Genomic DNA, 24928 nt, shown 5'->3' on the forward strand with positions numbered 1-24928 from the left:
GTATATATGCGTAGTATTATGTACATATATCTGTATATGAGAAAATTAGGTTGTACAGTAGAAAAGGTACTAGGCCTGAAGTCAGGAAGACTCATCTTCCTGAGTTCAAATCTGACCTCAGATGCTTACTAGCTGTGACCCTGACCAAGTCATTTAATCCTGTTTGCCTCAGTTTCTTATCCATATAAAATGAGCTGGAGAAGGAAATTGCAAACTACTCCAGTATCTTTGCCAAGAAAATTTTAGTCACAATCCTATCTAAATCGATTTAGTCAGTGTCATAACTATCATACTATCAAAAAATTTTATTATAGAACTAGAAAAAATAATAACAAAATTCATATGGAAGAAAAAATAAGGTAAAGACTATCAAGGGAACTAATGGAAAAAAAAATGTGAAAGATGGTGACCTAAGTAGTATCAGACCTTAAACTGTACTCTAAAACAGTGATCATCAATACAATCTGGTACTGGCTAAGAAATAGAAGGTTGGATCAGTAGAATAGATTATGAGTAAATAACTTCAGCAATCTAGTGTTTGTTAAATCCAAAGATCCCAACTTTGGGGACAAGAACTCAATATTTAACAAAAAATGCTGGGAAGATTGGAAAAGAATATGGCAAAAGTTAGGTTTAGATCAGTATCTCATATAATAGATCAAGATATGGTCAAAATGGACATACGCTTCTTTTTATTTAGAATATTTTTCCATGATTACATGATTCATGATCCCCACCCTCCTGTTCAATCGTCCTCCTTCCCAAAGCCAACAAGCAGTTTCACTGGTGATACATATATCACTGTTCAAAACCTATTTCTATGTTATTCATATTTGCAATAGTCATCTTTTAACATAAAAGCACTACATGATCGAGCAAATATTTTTCTAATGCATTTCTGCTCCCACAGTTCTTTCTCTGTATGTGGATAATGGTCTTTCTCACAAGTTCCTCTGAATTGTCCTGGATCATTGCATTGCTGCTAGTAGAAAAGTCTATTACATTCGATTGTGCCAGTGTATCAGTCTCTGTGTGCAATGTTCTTCTGGTTCTGTTCAAAATGGATACATGATTTAAACATAAAGAAAGACATTATAAGAAAATTTCAGTCACCACTGAAATAACTGAACAACAAGTAGAACAACAAATATCAGTATATAAACATTAACATTTATACCCAAAGCACTGTACCCTAATTTGCAAATTTTGAAAGGCCTGGGTAAGAATTTCCCTGGGAATGTTTGACTTGATTAAAGTCAACACTGAAAGAAAACACTTATACCTAATATCCTAGATATTAAAGAAAGAATTTTTATTGATATTGTGACCTCTGACTTTTTATTGACTTTATAACTACACGTCCCACTTGTGTGTAGATAATAGAGCAGCAGAAGGAACTGATATGGGTAGATGGGCTCTTTTGAGACTGTCAGGAATTATTTTTCTATATGCTTAAGGCAACAAAGGTGACAAAAATCACTATCATTTATACAGGTGACATCATTGAAGATCCATTCAGAGGTAAACTGTCAGGACTCTCTTGCTTTAAATGAGGGACTAAACACTTGTTTTCAAAATAACTATCTAAATAATGATTACTGGAGGAAAAAGAAATCTATTCTCATAGTTCACACCTTATACTACAGGGATTCTAGCTCAGGGCCTTTCAGGGGTGGAGTTCCCCTGGCTGACTTTTAGAACTCAGAGGATTTAGGACAAAACTTCGATCTGACAAGATGGGGAAGGGGGTGTTAATAAAAGATGCCCCTCGAAATGGGCAAGAACAATTTATTGCTGTTTCCCTAAGAAAATTTCTCAGAAATACAGCTTAGAAGATCAAAAGACTATTTTTCTCAAATATTCAGGTCAAAGATAATTGCTTGTTTTTTGATAAATTATCAATGCTGCTCTCTGAGATATTTCCACAACTTCTGGGAATTGATAATTAAATTGGAAATGGTTCATCTTGCTTTGAAAATGTAATTGGTATTTTTTTGTATAGACATTAACTTAAGGTATTATTTTCTAATAAAGCCATTGGATGTTTCAATGGTGAGCTCTGTGTGAGCACAAAAAAACTCCAGAAATACTGCAAGTTTGCAAGAGAAGAATCATGAGTGAGAGCAATGGGATTCAGCCAGCAGCTGTGCAGCTCTGCTATGAAAATGTCAATGGCTCTTGCATTCAGACTCCCTACTCCCCAGTACTCCGAGTCATCCTCTACCTGACCTATGGCACAGGGGTTGTGCTGGCTGTCTTGGGAAACCTTCTGGTCATGATTTCAATCCTTCACTTCAGGCAGCTGCATTCTCCAGCCAACTTCCTCATTGCCTCCTTGGCTTGTGCTGACTTTCTGGTGGGAGCCACTGTGATGCCCTTCAGCATGGTGAGGTCTGTGGAGAGTTGTTGGTACTTTGGCAACAGTTACTGTAAACTTCATACTACTTTTGATGTGGCATTTTGTTATACTTCCCTCTTTCACTTGTGCTTCATCTCTATTGATAGATATATTGCTGTCACTGACCCTCTAACTTATCCAACCAAGTTCACATTCTCTGTCTCTGGGCTATGTATAACCCTCTCCTGGACCTTTACGATGTCTTACAGTGGTTCTGTTTTTTACACAGGTGTCAATGATGATGGACTGGAGGAGTTAGTAAGTGCCCTCACTTGTGTGGGAGGCTGTCAGATTGCTGTGAACCAGAAATGGACCTTAATACATTTTCTGTTGTTTTTCACGCCCAGCCTCATTATGATCATTCTTTACTCTAAGATTTTTCTAGTAGCTAAAGTGCAGGCTAGAAAGATTGAAAGCACAGGTAGCACAGGGGAATCTTCATCTGCAGACAGTTACAAAGCCAGAGTGTCCAAGAGGGAGAGAAAAGCAGCCAAAACACTGGGCATAGCTGTGATTGCATTCATGATTTCATGGTTACCCTACTCGCTTGACTCAGTAATTGATCCTTTTCTTGGTTTCATCACCCCTGCCTATGTTTATGAGATTTGCTGTTGGTTTGCTTATTATAACTCAGCAGTGAATCCCCTGATTTATGGTTTCTTTTACCCTTGGTTTCGAAAAGCTGTAAAACTCATTGTCACTGGCAAAGTCTTAGAAAATGGCTCTTCAAGCATGAATTTGTTTTCTGAACAAGAATGAAGGTTAAAATGAAGAAACTGGCTGTGAATGTCTCCTGGTATTTATACTTTTCTGAATTGTTATTTTTATTCGTTCAGAATTCTTAAATGACAGATATTAAATATAATACATTAGCAACACTTCCTAGCAATGCCAGAAACGTAAACCATTCTTTCCACTAGTCCAGTTCATAATGCTTTTCAGAGTTTTGGCAGTTGCATTTCTCTGTAACCTTAGTATTAAAAAATTGATGATAGATATTACAAGGGATTAATAGTTACTTTGGGCCTCAGCTCTAAAGAATTCCTTGGTTTGTTGGATCTTTCTCTCACTTACCTCTTTCATTCCACTAACTTCTCTTTACTTTTCTGATATGTATTCCCAAATCATTCTTCTTTTTTATTCCACTTTCTCTTTCCAAAATTTCCTAGTATTCTGTTAATCATCCTAGCTCTGACCACCTAATTCTTCCTATTTATCCAATTATCATTCATGTCTATTGGTTCTGATGTGTACCTCACTGCCCACATAGCAGGAAAGAGTATAATTCTCTTCCTCTCATTACACAATGAGAGAGAGAGAGAGAGACAGACAGACAGACAGAAAGAGAGAGAGACAGAGAGAGAGAGACAGAGAGCACTGTTTAGTATTTCCTTGTGATACTAATTGAATAACACGAGGGTGGCTGCAGAGTTGGACCAAATTCCAGTGTGCAATGTATGGGAGATTATTTCTAATACTGATTATTTTACTGATATTATTTCTGCTCTCTACCTGGAATGGCAGTGCCCCTCACCCCCATCCCCTACTACTTTGGCTCATCACCTTATTTACAAAAAAAAAAAAATGGCTGGTTTTATATCTCTAGAGACTTTGCTTTTCATACAATAAAACTAAACAGAAACTGATTATTGATCCATTCATTTCTCACTTCTTTTATACTTGGTTTTGGGAAGCAATAAAACTCATTGTGAGTGGCAGAATCTTCAGGAATGATTCTTCATCAATCCATTTGTTTTCTGAAGAAACAGAAATACAGAACTGAGAAAGATTTGGGCATAGAATTCCAAAGTAATGTGCATCAAAAATTAAAGGTAAAATAGAATCTCTGATGGGCAACTGAAGAAATGTAATCAATTTCTTTTTCAAATTCATAAAAATTGCTTTTGAATGGTGTAAGTCATGAGACATTTCTTGTCATCATGCATTCACGTTATTTTCAAATTCATATCAGAAGTAGATAGTGTTCACTGACAATGTTAAATTTTAATACAAGTTATGAGATGAGTGATATTCAGCCAACGAGGCCACAGATAGAAGCCAAGATTCAGTGTGAACCCAAATATTCATAGCAGCCTTTCTTGTCATGGCAAAGAACTGGAGACAATGTTAGTTCTCATTATTAAGAGAATGAAGTGGTGGGGGAATCATTATATGTAAACTAAATTAAATTTTATTTGCCAAGAAAGGATGGATAGGCAGAATTAGGAAACATAAAATGATTTATGGGAACTGAAGCACAATGAAATAGCAGAGGCAGAACAACATAAAGATGCAGATAAATGGCAGAGGAGAAAGAGAACCAGGCCAGGAGATGGGAGGTCCTGGTTTCTAATCTGTCCTCAGGTGCTTCCTAGTTGTGTGACCTTCCACAAATTACTCATCACCTATTGTCTAGTTCTTACCACTCTTTTACCTTCAAAAAATATGTAATACTATATAATCAGAATTTGCTCCCTGGGACTCTAAATCCCAGCTTCCCAAGTTTCTTCTCATGTTACATACTAACAGAGGGAAGATATAAGTTTGGTGTAGCTCCACACTCTTTTTTTTCACTCTGATCACAGCTGGTGGAGGTGGGGTGAGTGCCAGGTAGGAGAATTTTTCACACGTGGTCATACTTAAGTTTTGTACTTTGTTCTTTTATTTCTTCTACTTCAAGTGATTTATATATATATGTATATATAAGATTAATAAATCTTATAAAATATAATATTTGTAGTTATTGGATATTAATTTTAATCTTGCAATACTGATTCCAAAATGGAAGGTAATGGTTAAAAAAATAAAAGATTAATATATACAGTGATTCCAACAATATAAATCAAAAGGTCACTAGATGCAAACCAAACTCTGAATAACTGAAAAATCAAAACTACTCCCAGAGAACAAATAATGAAAACATAATTTTCTCTTCTTAGCAAAGAGGTGAGAAGGGTAGAATGTTTTGGATACAAAGTCAGATGTATTTATTCTATTAGTGATTTTTTTTGTATATTTGCTTAACTTTTTCTTTCTTAGGAGGCATGGTCCAGTTCTGTGTGAAGAGGTGAGGTGAGGTAAAAGGGATTTTACAGAATTGCTAGAGATATAAAAACAGAAAGCATCAATAAACCTTTGTATGTTCAGTGAAGGGATTAAACTAGTTATTATCCTCATCTATACTCATTTCATAAGAAAATAGATCAGGATTGGGAAAGATTGAACTTTGTACTTCTCCTTTGGTTCTTCCTTCAAATAACTTAAATTTTTTATTTTTTCTTTAAACCATTTCTCTCAATGTTTGGGATCCAATATAAAGGAAATAGCAGCATCTAGTAATTACATAAGCACTTTAAGATTTGCAGGGTGACTTATAGATATCTTTTCAAAATCATAGTAGGGATTTGGGAGATGGGAATTATTATTTCCAGTTTTCAGTTGAGGAAACTGAGACAGCAAGCCAATTGACTTGTCCAGGATCACAGTCAATGAATAACCGAGGCTGAGTTTGAATATAGTTTGGTTTTTTTTTTTTTACTGCAAAATGAATGCTCTCTATTTTGTATCAAGTTGCCTCAAAATAGTAAATCATTACTGAAAACTTCTAAAAGTGAAATAGGTTGTAATTAATAAAATAGTAGGACTAATGATATAATATTCTTTATTTTCTTTGATTTTTAAATAAAAACACTTTAAAAATTCTCTTTGATGTTATAATGATTTATGAGTTTTTTATTTCTTTTCCTCATTTGGAAGTTGGGGCTATGCTTACCTTCCCAAGGGTTTTGAATGGGAGAGAAAATGTGAAAAAAAAAATAGTCTGATTTCAGGTAAATCTATTTGTATTGTCTGCCTAAGTAGTTATTTCTACTTCTACAAAATAAAGAATTTTTTTCCACAAAATTGTAGTACATACAATCAGGTAGAGCAGTGGAGAGTGCCAGGTCTGGATTAGGTAGTCTCCTCTTCCTGAATTGAAATCTGGCCCCAGACATTTACTAGCAATGTGACCCTGGGCAAGTCATTTAACTCTGTTTGCCTTAGAATCCTCATATGTAAAATGAGCTCGGGAGGGAAATGGCAAACCATTCAGTATCTTTGCAAAGAAAACCTTTAATGAGATCACGTTGGCTCAGAAAAAAACTAAACAACTCAACAAAAACAACAAAACATAAATACCAACATATTTATGGTAGGTTTTAAAGATCTTCCAAATTCTTCTTTCCTTGTCCATGCCAGTGCCCATGTCTTTCATTTCTATGCTGAAAGTGCATTGTTGTTCATCCATTTCAAGTTGCTAGAAATATATTTAAAACAATAAACTGGATTTAAATGTAAAATGTTTTTGGAAATTGTGTGTATTTTTCTTCCTCAATTGAGATATGACATTACCTTACTTATGAGCTGGGCTCTTCACATTAGAATATGTTGATTTTGAAAATGTGACCTTTCTTTTACACATAGAGAATGACCCAAACAAAGCAAAATGGTTCTTTCATCATTTTAGAATCTATTCTGTTATGCACCAATAAAACTCCTTCCCCAAATATCAAGATGTTCTTCAACCATTATGTGGAGAGATTTAAAAATAGAAGAACCATGAATCCATATTCTGAATTAGCGTGAAAAGAAAGCTAATAAAGGATTAAGCCAATATAATGCAAACATTGCCCTTTGCAAATTTTGTTAGTGTGCCAACATGGACACATATTTTACAAGTAGAGCTCATCATATGCTTGTATCTTTTGACATATAGGGAGCTCTTGGTCATTTGTGGGGGAATGAGGGCTTCTAGCCTCTGGCCTTGATGTCTTTTCCTTTCTCCAGGCAGGCTGCTAACAGGCTTTCCACAAATCTCCTCTGCCTCCTATGCAATTACCTGTAACCACTGTTAAGCCTTACCACCACCCTCAGGCTAACTTCTGTGCCACCTGCTGCATGTCATATCTACTTCCTAAGACTCCTAAATTGAATTTCATACTCTAAAATTGCTCCTCTTCTGGTCCCCTCAAATGCTCTGCCTCTCTCACAAAGGCAAGAAATAGGGAGCAATGTAAAATGTGGAGGTAAGGATATAGCATTTCTGGAATTGGAGACAACATGTGCAGAAGCATAAAGGCAGGAAATGGAAGGATGTCTGTGAAAAACAGCAGAGCCAGTTCAGAGGGACCATGGAGGACAGAAAGGTGAATAATTTATAATGAGTTTGGAAAGGCTGCTTGGATCCAGGCTGTGAGGGGCTTTAAATCACAAGTAAGAAAAAGAGTCAGCACATGCACACAGGAACTCATACCTGGCTCAGGAGTTTGGAAGGTCAAAGAATATGACACAGAGATTGAGGAGGGAAAAGACCATTGAAACTTTACCCATTTGAGGCTCTTTAGAGTAGAGTTGGGATATATTAAAAAGGAACTTTCTACATTCCACATGATGTTATTGAATGCCCCCAGATTTCACTAGCAAAGGAGAGATCGTCCTTCCCAGGTAGAGAAATTAGGCTATACTTTGTGACTGAGAATAATGGATCTGCAGAAATAGTGTTTTGGGGTGGCACCTGGGTGGTTCAGTGGTTTGAGAGCCAGATCTAGAGACAGGAGGTCCTAGGTTCAAATCTGGCCTCAGAAACTTCCTAGATGTGATACCCTGGGTAAGTCTAACCCCAATTGTCAGGCTTACCAGCCTTCTGCCTTGGAACCAACATACACAGTATTGAATCTAAGATGAAAGGTAAGGGTTTAAAAATGAGAAATAGTGTTGTGAGATACAAGACAAGAATACACAAGTAGTACGCTATCTTCCCAGGGTGGATATCTAGTATAAGAGTGCCAAAACTTTCCCAGACTTCATGGCCCTTAGATAGACTACACTCAGCATATAAATCTAAAAACTAAAACAAAATAGTTTTAAAATTAATTTTCATAAACTACAGAACCTATTTTATTTTCCTTAACACAAATGATTTTTGAATAATTCAGTAGAACAACATGATCATTTAACAACATTCTTTGGACATTTTTGAGAAACTTCTCATATCCCCAATAGTATATGTACTTCAGGTTGGGAACCTCTACTTTACCATATGATAATTAACCTCCAAAGATTTGCTAAACCTCAAAACTACTGAATTGAATTGCATTGAATCAGCCAATCATCTTCAAATGTGCCATTAATGTAAATGTTTCTATTTTATATGGGTAGACAATCTTGCCCAAGATGTCCATCTGTTCCATTCCTTTTCTCTCCTATTTTTTTTAGGTGGATAAAAGACTTAATTCTTAATTCCAATTAATCTGGAGATTTATAATAGAAAGGAATACTAGAACTGAAACAGAAATCAGAGGAAATTTAACAGAAACAATCCTTTAATAAAATTGTCTTTTTATAATATTAATATTATTATATTATTGTTATATGTATTATTAATATATATTATAATATTAATATATTATAACTCCCTATAATAAAAAATAAAAAATAAAAAATGTCCCTTATGGGTGTTATTTACTTGAAAATCTCTAATAAGAAATAAATCAAAAGTCTCTCACAACCAAATGACTGTCTCTAGCAGAATGCTACCATCCTTTTGAGAAACTATGACTATTGGTGATCTTTTATCTTGCATGGAAAATCAGTGTGGCCCTCTTCCTTTTCCAGATCTTAATACTATTTCTTCCATTTGAGGCTCAATTCCTGATCTTTTCTACAGGAAAGCCATTGAATGATCTAATCATCTTCAAAAGGGCTGTTGATGAGATTGTTTATATCTTATTTGGTAGACATTTTGTTCAAGATTTCCATCTGCTACATTCCTTTCTCTCAACAAATAAGATGACACTAAAGTTAATCCATCTATTTGCACTCAATCTCTCCTGAGTCCTGTAAGGTCTAGCTTCAGTAAGATACACTAAAGTAGTGACTCATAGCAGTGATTCTAGCTCTCAGAGAAGTTGAGGCTAGATTATTGCTTGAGCTTTGAAGTTCTGAATTGAGTAGCTAAGTCAATCAGGTTAGTTAATAAGTCTAGCATCAATATGATAAACCACCAGAAGTATGTATGGAGGGGCTTGGGACCATTTTGTCTAAGGAAAGGAAAACTAGGCAGTAAGCTGAGCAGATCAAAATTCTCATACAAATCAGGAGAATTGGACAGGATTTTCAGCCTGGGAGAGATGTGGCAAGTATCTTTATCATCACAATACCACTCCAAGTAGAGTCCTTGTCAAGTTTGTTTTAAAACATTTAAGGAGCATAGATGACCTCCAGCCTCTGCCCTTGATACCCTTTCCTTTTCCCAGGCAGAATGAGGGGAGGTTTCCCCAAAACTCCTCAATCTCATATTCTGCATTCAAACACATGATCTCATCATGATACAGACTGCTAGTACCTGTAACCACTGCCTTGGCTTCCATATCACCACACACAAGTTAACTTCCATCCCACCTATTGTGCATCACGTCTACTTCTGGAAGCTTCTAAATTAGATTTTGGTCCCTAAAATTGCTACTCTTCAAGTTCTCTCACAGTGTCCTGGACGCACTGGAAAAGGCAAGAAAAAAAAAGAAGAATCTTTCCTCAAAGGTGAAATATTGTTTCTATCATGCTCCTCTCACTTCTAAAATCCTGCCATGGGTAGGAAGGTCTAGAACAGAGACAACAATGAACCTTTTAGGAAGTCAAAATGAGAATAAATACAGTTCTTAATTAATAGTTCAGTCTCTTTTATCTATAGCAAAGCCATGTTGAATATGAAACAGCAAAATAGAATTTTCTGCATACCATTTAATGCAGAACGAATTAGAGTGGTATACAAGAAGAAATCTGTACATCAGCTCTGAGAATTTTGCTTACAAGAACCTTGAGGGCAAAATTTGTGAGAAGTTTTCCCTCCTGCCAGGAGCCTGCCCAGCAGGCTAAGCTTTCCGTGGGCAGGACAGCTAAGAGGTTGAGAAGCAGTGAGAACAGCCAGAGACTCAGTAGGCTTGCAGAGAGTTGTTCTGGTCTGCCATCTGCAGACTAATTTTTATACTTTTTTCTTAAGATTACATCAATGCTGGCATGAATTCCATTCCCACCATACATTTTTTTCTTAGATACAATGTATTAAGTCATACATTAACTTTGTTATTACCAGCTTTTCATTTTCCAGTAAAGTTCCATATTTTCCAAGCTGTGTTTGACATATCTCTTGGGCTACAGTAGTGGAAAAGTACAGGAGACACTTTCGCCATATATCATTCATTGTTCTTGATGAGAATGTGTATGAGAATGAGAGATCTACATTGGGGTTTTAAAAACTTTAACATTAACTCACTATTTGCTGGTTTGTTTTGAAGTAACTTCTAGAGGAATTTCAGTATTTACTATATGTAAAGGTGGGAATTTCCTAGGAGTTTGTAGGGGGCCTGTAAGGGCTCTAATAATAGCCTATAATGTTCTTCTGTATTTCCCTGGGGCTGAGTGGGGATATTGGTTATAACAATTCCACTAAGGAGTGTTAATAAGAGAGAAGACATGCAGGGGAATCTTGAGTGGGGGAAACCATTCTCCCTAGAACCTCACTCTGCAGTTCTAGGACCCCATCTCTGACCTTGCCATTCAGAAGGGGTTTGATGGCCCTCTGTACACTCCCCCCACCCCTATCATTAGTCTGGGTCATTGATAGGGAACAAATTTCAAAACATATACTTCCACATGGTGCAAGCAAGAGAAATAGAGCGTGCTATGAGAACTGCCATCAAAGAAAAGGATGTGATAAATGAAGATGATCAATTCTGGCACCTTTTACTTCTTCAAAACAAGTCTCTCATTTGCTTAGTTTCCATATGAATTCCAGTGCAATGATTATCATCAATATTAAACTTTTTCAACATGAGTGAAACTTCAACTTAAAAATGAAGATTACCTAATCCATTTACTTTACATTTATTTAAATTGCATAAATTAAAAACTCCTTTATAAGGAGTCCTCTGTAATGAAGTAAAATAGGTGAGCAAAATTAATTTTATTTAAAATAAGTAAAAATTAATATTACAATGATTTCATCTAAAAGTGCATGTAACTTTTCAAATAGAGAGCACCCTTTCATCTTTGTTTTAAAATGAACTGAAATCTATCCTCTCTTCCTTCTACCTCTATTCTCCAGGGAAAGAGACCAAAAATTTCTTTTAACAAATAGTCAAACAAAACAAATTTTCTCAATGCATATATACAGATGTTAGTTATATAGTTGTATATGTGTAGTATTAAATATATGTATATGTGTGTATATATATATACATATATATATATATATATATCAGTATATGAGGAAATTAGGTTGTATAGTATAAAAGGTACTACACTAGTTAGGAAGACTCATCTTCCTGAGTTCCAGTCTGACCTCAGTAGATTTGATTTTGGGTAAATTACCTCAGCAAGCTAGTGTTTGATAAAACTCGAGGATAAGAACTCAATATTTGACAAAAACTGCTGGGAATATTGGAAAAGAATATGGCAAAAATTAGGTTTAGAATAATGTCTCATACGAAAAACCAAGATATGGTCAAAATGGGTACATGATTTAAACTTAAAGAAAGACATTATAAGAAAATTTCAGTCACAACTGAAATGTCTGAACAACAAGAAGAACAACAAATATCAGTATATAAACATTCACATATATGCCCAACTCTGAACTCTAAATTTGCAAAATTTTTGTGAATTTTCAAAGGCCTGTGTAAGAATTTCACAGGGAAAGTATGCCTTGGCTAAAGTCTACACTGAAAGAAGGCACTTATATCTAATATTATAGATATTAAAGTAAGAGTTTTTTATTGATATTGTGACCTCTGACTTTTTATTGACTTTGTAACTGCATTTCCCACTTGTCTGTAGTTAATAGAACATCTAAAGGAACTGATATGGGTAGATATTTGGAGATTGTCACGACTTATTTTTCTATTGCTTAATGCATCAGAGGTGACAAAAATCACTATCATTTATACAGGTGACATCATTGAGGATCAATTCAGAGGTAAACTGTTAGGAGTCTCTTGCCTCAAATGAGAGACTAAACACTTGTTTTCAAAATAACTATCTAAATAATGATTACTGGAGGAAAAAGAAATCTATTCTCATAGTTCACACCTTATACTACAGGGATTCTAGCTCAGGGCCTTTCAGAGGTGGAGTTCCCCTGGCTGACTTTTAGAACTCAGAGGATTTAGGACATAACTTTGATCTGACAAGATGGGGAAGGGGATGTTAATAAAAGATGTCCTTTGAAATGGGCAACAACTGCACGATTTATTGTTGTTTCCCTAAGAAAGTTTCTCAGAAATACAGCTTAGAAGATCAAAAGACTATTTTCTCAAATATTTGGGTCAAAGATAATTGCTTGCTCTTTGATAAACTATCAATGCTGCTCTCTGAGATATTTCCACAACTTCTGGGGAATGATAATTAAATAGGAAATGGTTCATCTTGCTTTGAAAATGTAATTGGTATTTTTTTGTATAGACATTAACTTAAGGTATTATTTTCCAATAAAGCCATTGGATGTTTCAATGGTGAGCTCTGTGTGAGCATAAAAGCACCCTAGAAATACTGCAAGTTTCCAAGAGAAGAATCATGAGTGAGAGCAATGGGATTCAGCCAGCAGCTGTGCAGCTCTGCTATGAAAATGTCAATGGCTCTTGCATTCAGACTCCCTACTCCCCAGTACTCCGAGTCATCCTCTACCTGGCCTTTGGCACTGGGGTTGTGCTGGCTGTCTTGGGAAACCTTCTGGTCATGATTTCAATCCTTCACTTCAGGCAGCTGCATTCTCCAGCCAACTTCCTCATTGCCTCCTTGGCTTGTGCTGACTTTCTGGTGGGAGCCACTGTGATGCCCTTCAGCATGGTGAGGTCTGTGGAGAGTTGTTGGTACTTTGGCAACAGTTACTGTAAACTTCATACTACTTTTGATGCAGCATTTTGTTACACTTCCCTTTTTCACTTGAGCTTCATCTCTATTGATAGATATATTGCTGTCACTGACCCTCTCATCTATCCAACCAAGTTCACATTCTCTGTCTCTGGGCTGTGCATAGCTCTCTCCTGGACCATCACAATGACTTACAGTGGGTCTGTTTTTTACACAGGTGTCAATGATGATGGACTGGAGGAGTTAGTAAGTGCTCTCACTTGTGTGGGAGGCTGTCAGATTGCTGTGAATCAGAACTGGATCCTAATAGATTTTCTGTTGTTTGGTATACCCAGCCTCATTATGATTATTCTTTACTCTAAGATTTTTCTAGTAGCTAAAGTGCAGGCTAGAAAGATTGAAAGCACAGGTAGCACAGGGGAATCTTCATCTGCAGACAGTTACAAAGCCAGAGTGTCCAAGAGGGAGAGAAAAGCAGCCAAAACACTGGGCATAGCTGTGATTGCATTCATGATTTCATGGTTACCCTACACAATCGACTCATTAATTGATGCTTACCTTGGCTTCATCACCCCTGCCTATGTTTATGAGATTTGTTGTTGGTTTGCTTATTATAACTCAGCAGTGAATCCCCTGATTTATGGTTTCTTTTACCCTTGGTTTCGAAAGGCTATAAAACTCATCATCACTGGCAAAATCTTAGAGAATGGCTCTTCAAGCATGAATTTGTTTTCTGAACAAGAATGAAGGTTAAAATGTGGAATTTTACTGTGAATGTCTTCTGATATTTATAATTTTCTGAATTATTTTTATTCATTCATAATTGCCAAGTGACTGATATTAAAATTAATAAACTAGCAACACCTTTCAGAGAAGGTTAAAAAAGAGCTATTCTTTCCATTAGTCCAGGTCATAATGGTTTTCAGAGTTTTGGCAGTTGTATTTCTCTGTAACTTTAGTATTAAAAAATTGATAACAAATGTTCAAAGGGTTCATACTTACTTAGTGCCTCAGCTCTAAACAATTCCTTGACTCATTGGGTCTCTCTCACTTATCTCTTCCATGTCACTAACTTCTATTTACTTTTCTGATGTGTTCTCTAACCATTCTTCTTCTTACTCTACTTTCTCTATCCAAATTTCCCAGTATCTTGTGAAACATCCCAGCTTTAGCCCCCTGACTTTAGATTTGTTCAATTGTCATTTATGTCTGTTGGCTCCTATCTGTCCATGACTGCCCTCATAGCTTGGCAGACTCTGGAAAGAACCTGATTTTTTTTTTCTTACTGTTTAAAGAGAGAGAACACTAGTTAGTATTTCCCTGTGATACTAATTGAATAATATTAGGGTGGCTATTATAAGATGCAGAGTTGGACTAAATTCCAGTGTGCAATGTATGGGAGATAATTTCTAATACTGATTATCTTACTGATATTATTTCTGCTCTCTACATGACTGTGAATTATTAAAAAATTTTTCTTGTTTCTTGTTTTTTTTTTTTTTGGCAAAGCTTAGTCCAATATGTTTTTTTTTTTAAAACCTTTACCTTCCATCTTAGAATCAATATCGTATATTGGTCCCAAGGCAGAAGGGTGGTAACAACTAGACAGTGGTGATTAAGTGACTTGCCCAGAATCACACAAGTAGGAAGCATCTGAGGCCAGTTTTGAACCCAGATCCTCCTATCTCTGGACCTGGCCCTCAATCCACTGAGTCACTTAGTTCCCCACTTTAGTCCAGTATTTTGCTAAGAAAACTCCAAATGCGGTCCCAAATAATTGGACAGGATTGAAACAACTCAACAATAACAGAAAACAATTGTTTCAGTCTTTTCACTCAACACAGAGTACTTACTGTGTGTAAACAACATCCTGAGTGATACAGAAATAAAATAAATGGTCCCTTCCTTATAATTAAAAGTAAAGAGGTCAGCTAGGTACCTCAGTAGATTGAGAGTTAGGTCTAGTGACAGGAAGTCCTGGGTGCATATTTGACCTCAGATACTTTCTAGCTATGTGACCCTGCACAAGTCACTTGGGCTTATCCTTATTTCTCCCACTTCCATATCTTTGCTCATTCTATCCAGCTTTTCTTGGAATGCACTTCAATTGCCCCTACTCCCCAAACTACTGAAGTCTAATCCTTCCAGGTCTACTTCTGACACCACGTAATTCCAATAAGACCTAGCCCTTACCACTCTTCTGCCTTGGAAACAATGCATCATAGTGATTCTCAGTAGGAAGGTAATAGTTTAAATGTAAAAATAATTAAAAGTTGAGCACAAAAATATGTACCCAAGACAAGTTAAATGATCATATAGGAGACAACTCCAAGAGACCTTTGACCAAATATATATATATATATATATATATATATCCACTGCCAAGAAGGAATAGACAAATTCTGAATGCAAATTGAAGCATACTATTCTTTACTTTATTTTCTGTAAGAATTTTTCTCTAGTGAAAGCAACATATGTCCTGTTTTATAATATGACAATGGAAATATGTATTATATAATGATATATGCATAACCTATATTACCTGCATTCTTGGGGGAGGTTGGGAGGGATAGAGAGAACATGCATTGTAAAATGTCAAAAATGAATGTTGAAATATTGTTTTAATATATAATCTGGAGAAAATAAAATTTATTATTTTAAAAAATATATGGGAAAGAAGGATTCATTTATAAACTTTTCCCATGACTGCTTCCTTTCTTCATATGGCATATGAACATCTCTTTATAGAAGAAAACATCCTATGACCATTTCCCCCCCTTTTTTGATTTTTAAAACCCTTACTTCTGTCTTGGAACCAATTCTAAGTATCAGTTCCAAACCAGAAGAGCTGTAAGGGCTACACAATTGAGATTAAGTGACTTGCCCAGGGACACACAACTAGGGAATGTTTAAGGCCACATTTGAAGCTAGAATCTCTAGTTTCCAAGCATGGTTCTCTGTCCATTGAGCCACCTAGCTACCCCCATTTGACCTTTTCTTTATATATCTCTTAGATTACAAGTTTCTCTCTAGTAAAAGCATTGCTGAATATCTACATCTCCAAAATACTCTCTTACAATTACATGTCATTTTAACCCATTAAATTCACATATTTAAAATTTTTTCATAGAAACTTAAAATGTAATTTATAGGATTAGCACATTATACAAGTTCCTTTTGTAGTTATCACTGGCATGAAGAAAAATCAATATTTGGGTAAATCTGAATAGGCTGCTAGCTCACCCAAATCATGACTGATGGCTCCCTTATCCCTTTAAACCTCCTGACTTCATTCGACAACCTTAGCAGAAAGCCTGTATAGATGTTGTACCATGGCTTATTAATGATAGTAATAACATATTAGTACATTTGTAAATTTTGCAGACATTTCTTTAAAATCTATTTATTTGATAGATGCTGTGTGTCAGTCTCCTGAGCTACAAAGATTGGATAGATGTTAGATAGATAAATTGAAGATGTTTGTGTGTATATATATATATATATATGTACTTACATATATACACATATGATTATTATATAGTCTATGTGGGAAGAAGTTATGTACACCAATAACTATAACACAAAGAACAATGAAATAAGTGCAAACAGGCAATTGAGAAAAGAATCTATGAGAGTACGACCACAGATTTACAGTTGTGAGGTCATAGAGTCCAACACTTATTTTAAGGATTAAGAAACTAAGGCCTGCAGTGTTTAAATGACTTTTCCAGTGTCTTCACACAGCTAGTAAATATTTGAGGCAGAATTAGGACTCAAGTCTTCCTTAGTCCAAGTCCAGTGCTCTAGCCACTAAACTAGGCTCCCTTTCAAGTTTGGCTGAGGATGGAAGGAGGTGAAGATTGCTTACACCCAGGATGGTGAGGAGGGAGAATGATTGGAATTACCTGAAGGATGAAATAGTATTGGAATTGGCCCTTGAAGGACTGGACTTCAGTACTTTGAGAAGGGAGGCAATTGAAGTACATTCCAAGAAAATCTGGGGAGAATGAGCAAAGATATGGAAGCAGGAGAAATAAGGATGAGCACAGAAATTGGTCGTATATAATGTGTGCTCAGTGACAAAGAATATGTATTTGGAGACAGAGGATTTGGGTTCAAATCTTGCCTCTGTCAGGATCAGTATGACCTTGAATAAGTCATTAAATTTATCTAGGTTTATTTTCCTCACCTGTGAATTGAAAACCCAACCCTAAATCTCTGATCCCATGACTAAACATACTGAAGCTTACCTAGAACACTGAGCTTGAGAAGGTGATGAGAAGTGGTATGAAATAGGGATGGAGATGTCCATTAGTGCCAGACTATTGAGGGTCTTAAATAACAGGTTCTATAGTTTGTATACTAAGCTAGAAGAAGCCACTGAGAACATCTGAGTAAAGGTAGGACATGAGAAAGATGTCCCCACATTTCCCACAAAAGTCTCCTTTTCACTAATACTACCATGACTTTAGTTTAAGCTCTCATTAGCTTTCACCCAGACTACTGCAAAAGCTTCCTATGTAATCTCCTTTCTTGAAGGCACCCCCTCCTCCTATCTATCCTTCAAATAGCTTCAAAGGTTATTTCCCTTAAAAAGCAGGTCTTACTATTTCAGACAGCCCTTCCCCATGCCATGAATTCCAGTCTATCTCTGTTATCTCAAGGATCAGATCTACCCTCTTTTGGCATGCAGAACTCTTCACAACCAGTGTTTGTGCCTAAAGACAGCCCATGGTTGCAAAAGTAACTATTTGTCTGCTTGTGGTCATCTTTGGCTATTAGTAGGGTGTTTGCAAGTCAGGACCAGTAGCCTCCAACTCCACCAGGTAGTGACTAACTGTGACCTGGAATGCAAGGGAAAATATAACAAGATACCATTATTAGAAACCACTTTTCCTCTAGAATGTTCTGGGTGATTGAATGAGCTGTGTCATGTGTATCGTATTCAGTAGGTGGCCCAGCCACCTGATGGTAGCAGGTCTGACCACACTAATCCTGGTCCTTGGTGTGAGAATAGATCAGAGTATATTCTGAGACCTCATTTGTGTGCTCTCTCTGTTCATCAGATTAAGTGTCGATCAGAAAAAGGTGAATCTTTGTCCCAATAACAGCAAATAGTAGCATATGAGAGAAATTTTTGCTGTTCAGTCATTTTTTGATCATGTCCAACTCTTTGAGACTCCATTTGTGGTTTTTTGATCAAGATACTGGAGTGTTGGCCATTTCCTTCTCTAGCTCATTTTACAGATGAAAAAATGGAGGCAAAAAGGGTTAAGTGATTTGCTCAGAGTTACATAGCTAGTAAGTGTCAGAGACTGGAATTGAACTTGGGTCTTCCTAGCTCTAGGTCTGCACTCTATCCGCTGTACTGCCCATAGATCATTCTAATCAGAGATGATAAGAGGAAACCATAAATTTTCCTTCAGAAACTGGTAGATCAGGGCAGCCAGATGGCTCAGTGGACTGAGAACTAGATCTAGAGATGGGAAATCCTGGGTTCAAATCTTGATTCCAACATTTCCTAGTGGTGTGACCATGGCCAAGTCATTTAACCTCAATTGCCCAGCCCTTCCTTCTCTGCTGCTTTGGAATCAATACTATATACTAATTCTAAGACAGAAGGTAAAGGTTTAAAAGAAAAGAAAGAAATCTGTAGGTCTCTTCAACCACAGAAAACGTTCATCTTAGAGTGTTCTCTACCACCAAAACAATAGCAGAACCCAGCTTTCTAGGAAGGAAATAGGCTCCTCACGGCATTAAATTTTATCACCACCTGAGCACAAAAGGAAAGTATTAAATGTTACAGCAGGTCACTTCCACTGAATCCCTGACTTGAGCACTTGTTTCCCATTCCTGGATATACTGGTTTAAGCCACATTACAATCACTGCCATGAGAATAATGAACAAGTACATGTCAAATCTTAAAATGGGTTCCCTACTGACAGGATGCTGTGGCAGAGATGGAGGAAAGGTGTAAAAGTCTATCTGAGACGAGCCTTTCCTCAGGTACAAATATTGCATCTGATGGCGACAAAAAGAAAGTCCATTGCTGTGAGGATCAATATACATAGTATCATGCAGGTAAAAATGTGAATTTGGATAGACTTTAGGAGACAGCAGAGGACAGAAGGACGTGGCATCCTGTGGTCCATAGGGTCACAAAGAGTTAGACATAACTGACCAAATGAACAACAAAATGGGTGAAAAACTGGGCCTTAGAATAAGCCTCTCACGCTTGCTACTGGGAGGTTGTTACTAAGAGATGTGGTTAAGGTTTAGTCACTAAAAAGTTTATAATCTTTAGAAGTGTCTGCTATAATGATTGATATATAAATTTAGTTTCTTGATTTTTTACAAGTTGCTGTGAATGATAAAATTTAGCATCAATAATAAAAAAGTAAGTTTGGACTCAACATGAATAATAAAAAATAAAATTCAAATTATCGAGTGAAAGAAACAGAAACAAGAGAACATTATTTAAAGCAACAGAAAAATTGTTTGAAGAATTACTGGTGTATGTCTACCTCCAGAAAAAGAACTGATAAAAATAAGACATATATATATGTTTTTGTCAAATGATGCCTTCTCTAATGTAGGGAAAGAGGGAGGAAGTTAACTGGGTATTTTAATGTAACAAATAAAAGATTTTTTTAAAAAAATGAAGTTGAATCTTAGTCAGTTAGCTGGCACAGTAGATAGAGTGCTTGTTTAGATACAGGAAGACCTGAGTGGAAATCTTGCTTCATAACAACTTATTATCTATGTGACCCTAGGAAAGTCACTTAACTTTTATCAGCCTCAGTTTCTTCATCTGTAAAAAGAGAAAATTAAAGGGCTGGACTCAATGACATCTGAGATCTCTTCTAGTTCTAAGTCATGATGTAAATCTATGGCCCTATGATCTTTCTGAAAAATAAAGTTCAACCAGACTGGCTTTGACTTGTGTAGTGGGCATTTAGAATGAAGTTCCCTAGATTTTAGCTATCATTGTTCTAAGGTTCTTAGAACTAAAAGTAGAACTAGTTTATATCATTCTTTCCTGTATTGAGTCATTTAGGAACAAAGAGCACACACATCCATTGGCCAGAGCAGGGACTATTTTGGCCTCTCTTTAAGCACACTCCAGTGCTTAGCATCATGCTTGGCACCTAATAGGTATTTAATAAATGTTTGTTAACTTAACACTAGAGGGTGAGCAGTGAAGGGAGATTGGCCCCTATAGCAAGAATAAATGGCTCTCTTCTCCATCTCCACAACTGATTGTTTCTTTGGACCTGGGTTATTCAAGATAGAGGCTGAGGCTTACCTGCGCTGGAGCTCCCAAAATTCAACTTCTGCCCCTGACATTCACTGGGAAGTCTTGGTGTTTTTCATTGGTTTGTGAGAAATTTTGTAAAGGCAGAATACCTTTCATCAAAACACTAGTAACATGTCATGACACTAAGTAACGCTTTAGATCTTTTGGAACAGGAGAGGTCCCTACCACAATCTCTGCAAAAATATTTTCATTTTTTTTCACATATGCTAGAACCAAGCTGGGTAAGGGTATTTTATTTATTCCTCCTTTTTCGTGCTTAGCCTAATTTTTCAGGGCTATTCATGTAAAGTGGGCAAATATCATTGAATTTCAGGCAGTTCTAATACCTTGCTATAACATTACCTACCTCTGTACACATAGATACACAGCAAATACACACAACACCTATAGATAGGTGGACCCTGTTTTCATAGCCTTACTAAAGTCCTATTCCAGTGTCTTCGATGATAGAGTGGCCATTCTATTCTCTCCAAGGCTTTGCCTTATAATGTAATGTCAAAGACAAATTTGAAAGGCATCCAGATTGGTTTCAGTGGTGACCCCATTGATGAGAAATCTATCATGCAGGGATCTGCTTGGCTAAATTGACTCTACTCAATACATAGTCATTACCTTTTTTTCTACAGTAGAAAAATTCTACAGTTTCAGAGGAGTTATGCTCTGTATGGGTGTTCTGTCTCAATGAAATCATAGGTTACTGATATAGTGAAGTACAGAGAGCTGTTAGAATATGTGTATATACATATATATATATATATTTACACAAATATTTTTATTTTTTATACATATGTATGTATTTCACTCTTACTTCAAAGGGTCATTTTGTGATTTCATTTTTCACTTGTTTTATTGCTGATAGATATTTTCTTAACTTTAGACCTAAACTCCCTTTTTCAGTCCCAGTGATGGTTGGCAAAATCCATTTGACAATTAGAATTATTTGTGAACTGTGTTTATGAACTATTTTCAGAATTCTACTACAGTTCTTAGCATATTTCACTAGATGTTATATCTATTACTTCTGGGTTCCCTTTGTTATTTTTCTCTTCTTTTATGGTACTTTCCCTGCCAGCTCTGTTCTGGAGTTGGGTATTTAATTACTGCTTGACTCAGTTCCCTCATCTGTAAGATCAAGGAGTTAGAATCAATAGCTTCTACTGTTCCTTCAAGCCCTAATTCTGATAGCACAGTTCCTTGAAGTAAGCAGGAAAAATCATCTTTCCTACTATCTTTCTTTTTATGGGGATGATGTTATCATGTGCAAATTGATTGTTTTTTAAACATCTAAACATCAGCAGCCTGAAATATCAACTCTGTCCTGGATCTAAGATCTTGGTGTTTTTGTTTGTTTGTTTGTTTTTTCCCTTACTGTCATAGTATCCTAAGGCAAACAGATCCCATTTATAACAAAAAATGGCAAACAGTTCCCTGTGCCTATAATGCTCTTCCTCTTCCCCATCGCTTCTTGGAATAGCTAGACAAATTTAAGGCTCATTTCAAGGGCCATGTCATTCAAGAGTTTCTTTGGGAGGGAGCTGGGTAGCTCCGTGGATTGAGAGTCAGGCCTAGAGACAGGAGGTCCTAGGTTCAAATCCGGCCTCAGACACTTCCCAGCTATGTGACCCTGGGCAAGTCACTTGACCCCCATTGCCAACCCTTACCACTCCAGCTATAATCCAATACACAGAAGTTAAGGGTTTTTAAAAAATTAAAATAAATTAAATTAAATTTTAAAAAAAAGAGTTTCTTTGCCCCAATTTCTCTCATAATTAGCTGCCTGTGGAAGAAATAAGAAGTCATAGACACAAAAAGAAATGTTTACCTAAGACACCAAGACAAATATCACCCTAATATCAAGATTTCATTGTACAGGAGTCTATGGATGAACCAGGTTCCAAAGCCCATGACATGAATATGAGACTCTTGTCCTGGTGGACATTAGTCCCTTGCACCTGCCTGAGGGATTAGGCAGAACTGATTAAAGCTCCAGAGGAGTGGTTCAGGTTCTCTTTAGCCTTTTTTAGAGTGTCTTCAGGTTCTAAAGTTGCTTCTGGAACTTTTGGATTCCAGTTTTGGTATAGACGGATGATGTCAATGCCAATTCAGGATGCCTTAGGGAGAATAAGGCTCGAGAAGAATGCAACTTAAGAGGAGCCACAGTTTCTATCATGCTTCTATCCCAACTTATTACACCAGAGAATTCATGGAATCCACCCTTGAGTGAAATCTGGGCCTCCCTTCTTGGTTGAGCTGAATTATCTCATTCCCAGTGGAAGAGTGCCTTCACTTTGTATTGTCTAGCATGTATACTCTAATGTTTACTTTCTCTGATTCTGTTTTATATCTCCTTGGATAAATGGGTATTTTTTTTATTTGTTTTTTTGTTCTTTTTCTTATTGCTCTATGTGCTCAGTGTAAAATTATTTGCTGGACCTGAAGATCTGAAGACCTCAATTCAAATCTAACCTTAGACATCAACTAGCTGTGTTCCTCTGGCCAACTCTAAATTTCTTTTTGCCTCAGTATCCACATCTGGAAAATTAAGATTATAATAGTACCTAACTCCTAATGTTATTGAAAGGATTAAATGACAAAAATATTTTTAAAGTACAATGTATACTTTCAAATGTTATATAAATGCAAGCTTTTGTTGTTGTTATTATTATTATCATCATCCTCATCATAACTAGATATCAGAGATATGAGACATAAATATGCTCATTCACAATTCTCTGTGATTCTCCAAAACTCTCTTCCCTGGCCAACACTGCCTATGTATCTTAGCTTGTTCTATTAGAATGTAAGATTCTCTAGGGCAGAGACTCTCAGATTTTAATTTATAATTTCAGTCCTTAGTGTGATGTCTTGAATAAAGCAAGGGCTTAATAAGTGCTTTTTCATTTATTCACCCACCCACTTTTTGTCACTGGCAAGTATTACATAGGCCTGAGAACCTTTGTTGTTGCTTTTGTCAGAATGGGAATCTTTTTTTTTTTTAAATTGATACATTTTCTTTTTACATTACAACCATTTAGAGGTCATTCACATTCCATGAGGGGCCTTTGTAATGAAGAAAAACAGGTGAGTAAAGCAAATAATATGATGGTCTCATCTGTAACATTTCACATATGTTGTATGCTCCCACCTCTATTTTTAAAATGAACAGAAATATACTCTCTCTCCTCTCCACCTCTACTCTCATTGGGAAAAAAGAAAAGAACAATTTTTCTTTAATGTAAAATATGTGCAAAACAAACAAGACAAATTATCTCAATGTATTCAAAACATATATTTATTATACATGTGTTTGCATATGCCCATATGTGTCTCAATTTGAACCCTAATGAAATGAATTTGAGGAAAGGAATGGGCAAGAATTTTACATGATATACAGGCATGGATTGGCCATGGTTACTGGAAGCACTCATCATTAAAATCCTAGATATTAGATATTAAAGTAGGAGATTTTATTCTTTTGATGACCTCTAAGAGCCATGCTTTCTACTTATTGCTAGTAAACAGAGCAACTAAAGGAACTGATGTTGGTAGATAGAATCTTTGTAAATCATCATGAATTACATTTTTATATCCTTAAGGTAGTGGAAATAACTGGTTTATATAGATCATTGAAGGTCAAGTCCCTGGAAAATTACCAGTAGAGGTCCCTGCCCTCAAATTATACAGTAAAAAGTTGTTTCCAGAATATCTTTCTCAAAGTAATTACTGAAGAAAAAAATGTATTCTAACAATTCGCACCTTACACTACAGGGATTCTCTCTTAGGGCTTTTCGGGGGGTGGGATTCCATTAGCTGGCTTCCTTAGAGCATAAGGTGCTTGGGTCATTAACTTTTATCTAGCAGGATGGGAAAGGAGATTTTAATAAAGGGTGTCCCCTGAATAGAGTAGCTAACTACATCACAATTCGTTGCAGTTTACAGAAAGAAATTTCTTAGAGATACTGGAACCGACAATCCTAAGGCAAGTTTCTTAAATCATCAGATAAGGCATAAATTATACTGATATAAATTGGCTATAGATTGAGTCAAAATAAATTACTTACTTGCTTTTTGGTTACAATTAAATATCTACTTGCTTACACTCATTATCTCCAACTTCTGGCTAAATAAAGTGATTGGAGAATGATCATTAAAATAAAAAGATTACTCCTTCTTTGAGGGTATAACTGTTAATTCTTACAAGGACATCAAATTAACATGTTCTTTTTAAAATGCCATTGGAGATTTCAGTGGTAAGCTCTCTGGTTGATCACAAAGCATATAAACACTGCATGGTACAGAGAAAAGA

The 24928-nt window shown here is 36.2% G+C and overlaps 2 protein-coding genes across 2 annotated transcripts; both read left to right on the forward strand.

Moving 5' to 3' along the window:
• The first annotated feature begins 1448 nt into the window (after positions 1–1448).
• On the forward strand, positions 1449–3157 carry LOC123246599 (trace amine-associated receptor 6-like). Its single transcript, XM_044675434.1, has 2 exons — positions 1449–1521; positions 2058–3157. Exons 1-2 carry the CDS (start codon positions 1449–1451, stop codon positions 3155–3157), a joined length of 1173 nt encoding a protein of 390 aa, XP_044531369.1.
• A 4412-nt stretch (positions 3158–7569) lies between these two features.
• LOC123246600 (trace amine-associated receptor 8a-like) lies at positions 7570–14050 on the forward strand. Its single transcript, XM_044675435.1, has 3 exons — positions 7570–7584; positions 12272–12410; positions 12951–14050. The coding sequence occupies exons 1-3, from the start codon at positions 7570–7572 to the stop codon at positions 14048–14050; spliced, it is 1254 nt and encodes a 417-aa protein (XP_044531370.1).
• Positions 14051–24928: the final 10878 nt, after the last annotated feature.

This window comes from Gracilinanus agilis, chromosome 4 (assembly GCF_016433145.1).
Source record: "Gracilinanus agilis isolate LMUSP501 chromosome 4, AgileGrace, whole genome shotgun sequence".
Taxonomy (NCBI): Eukaryota; Metazoa; Chordata; class Mammalia; order Didelphimorphia; family Didelphidae; genus Gracilinanus; species Gracilinanus agilis.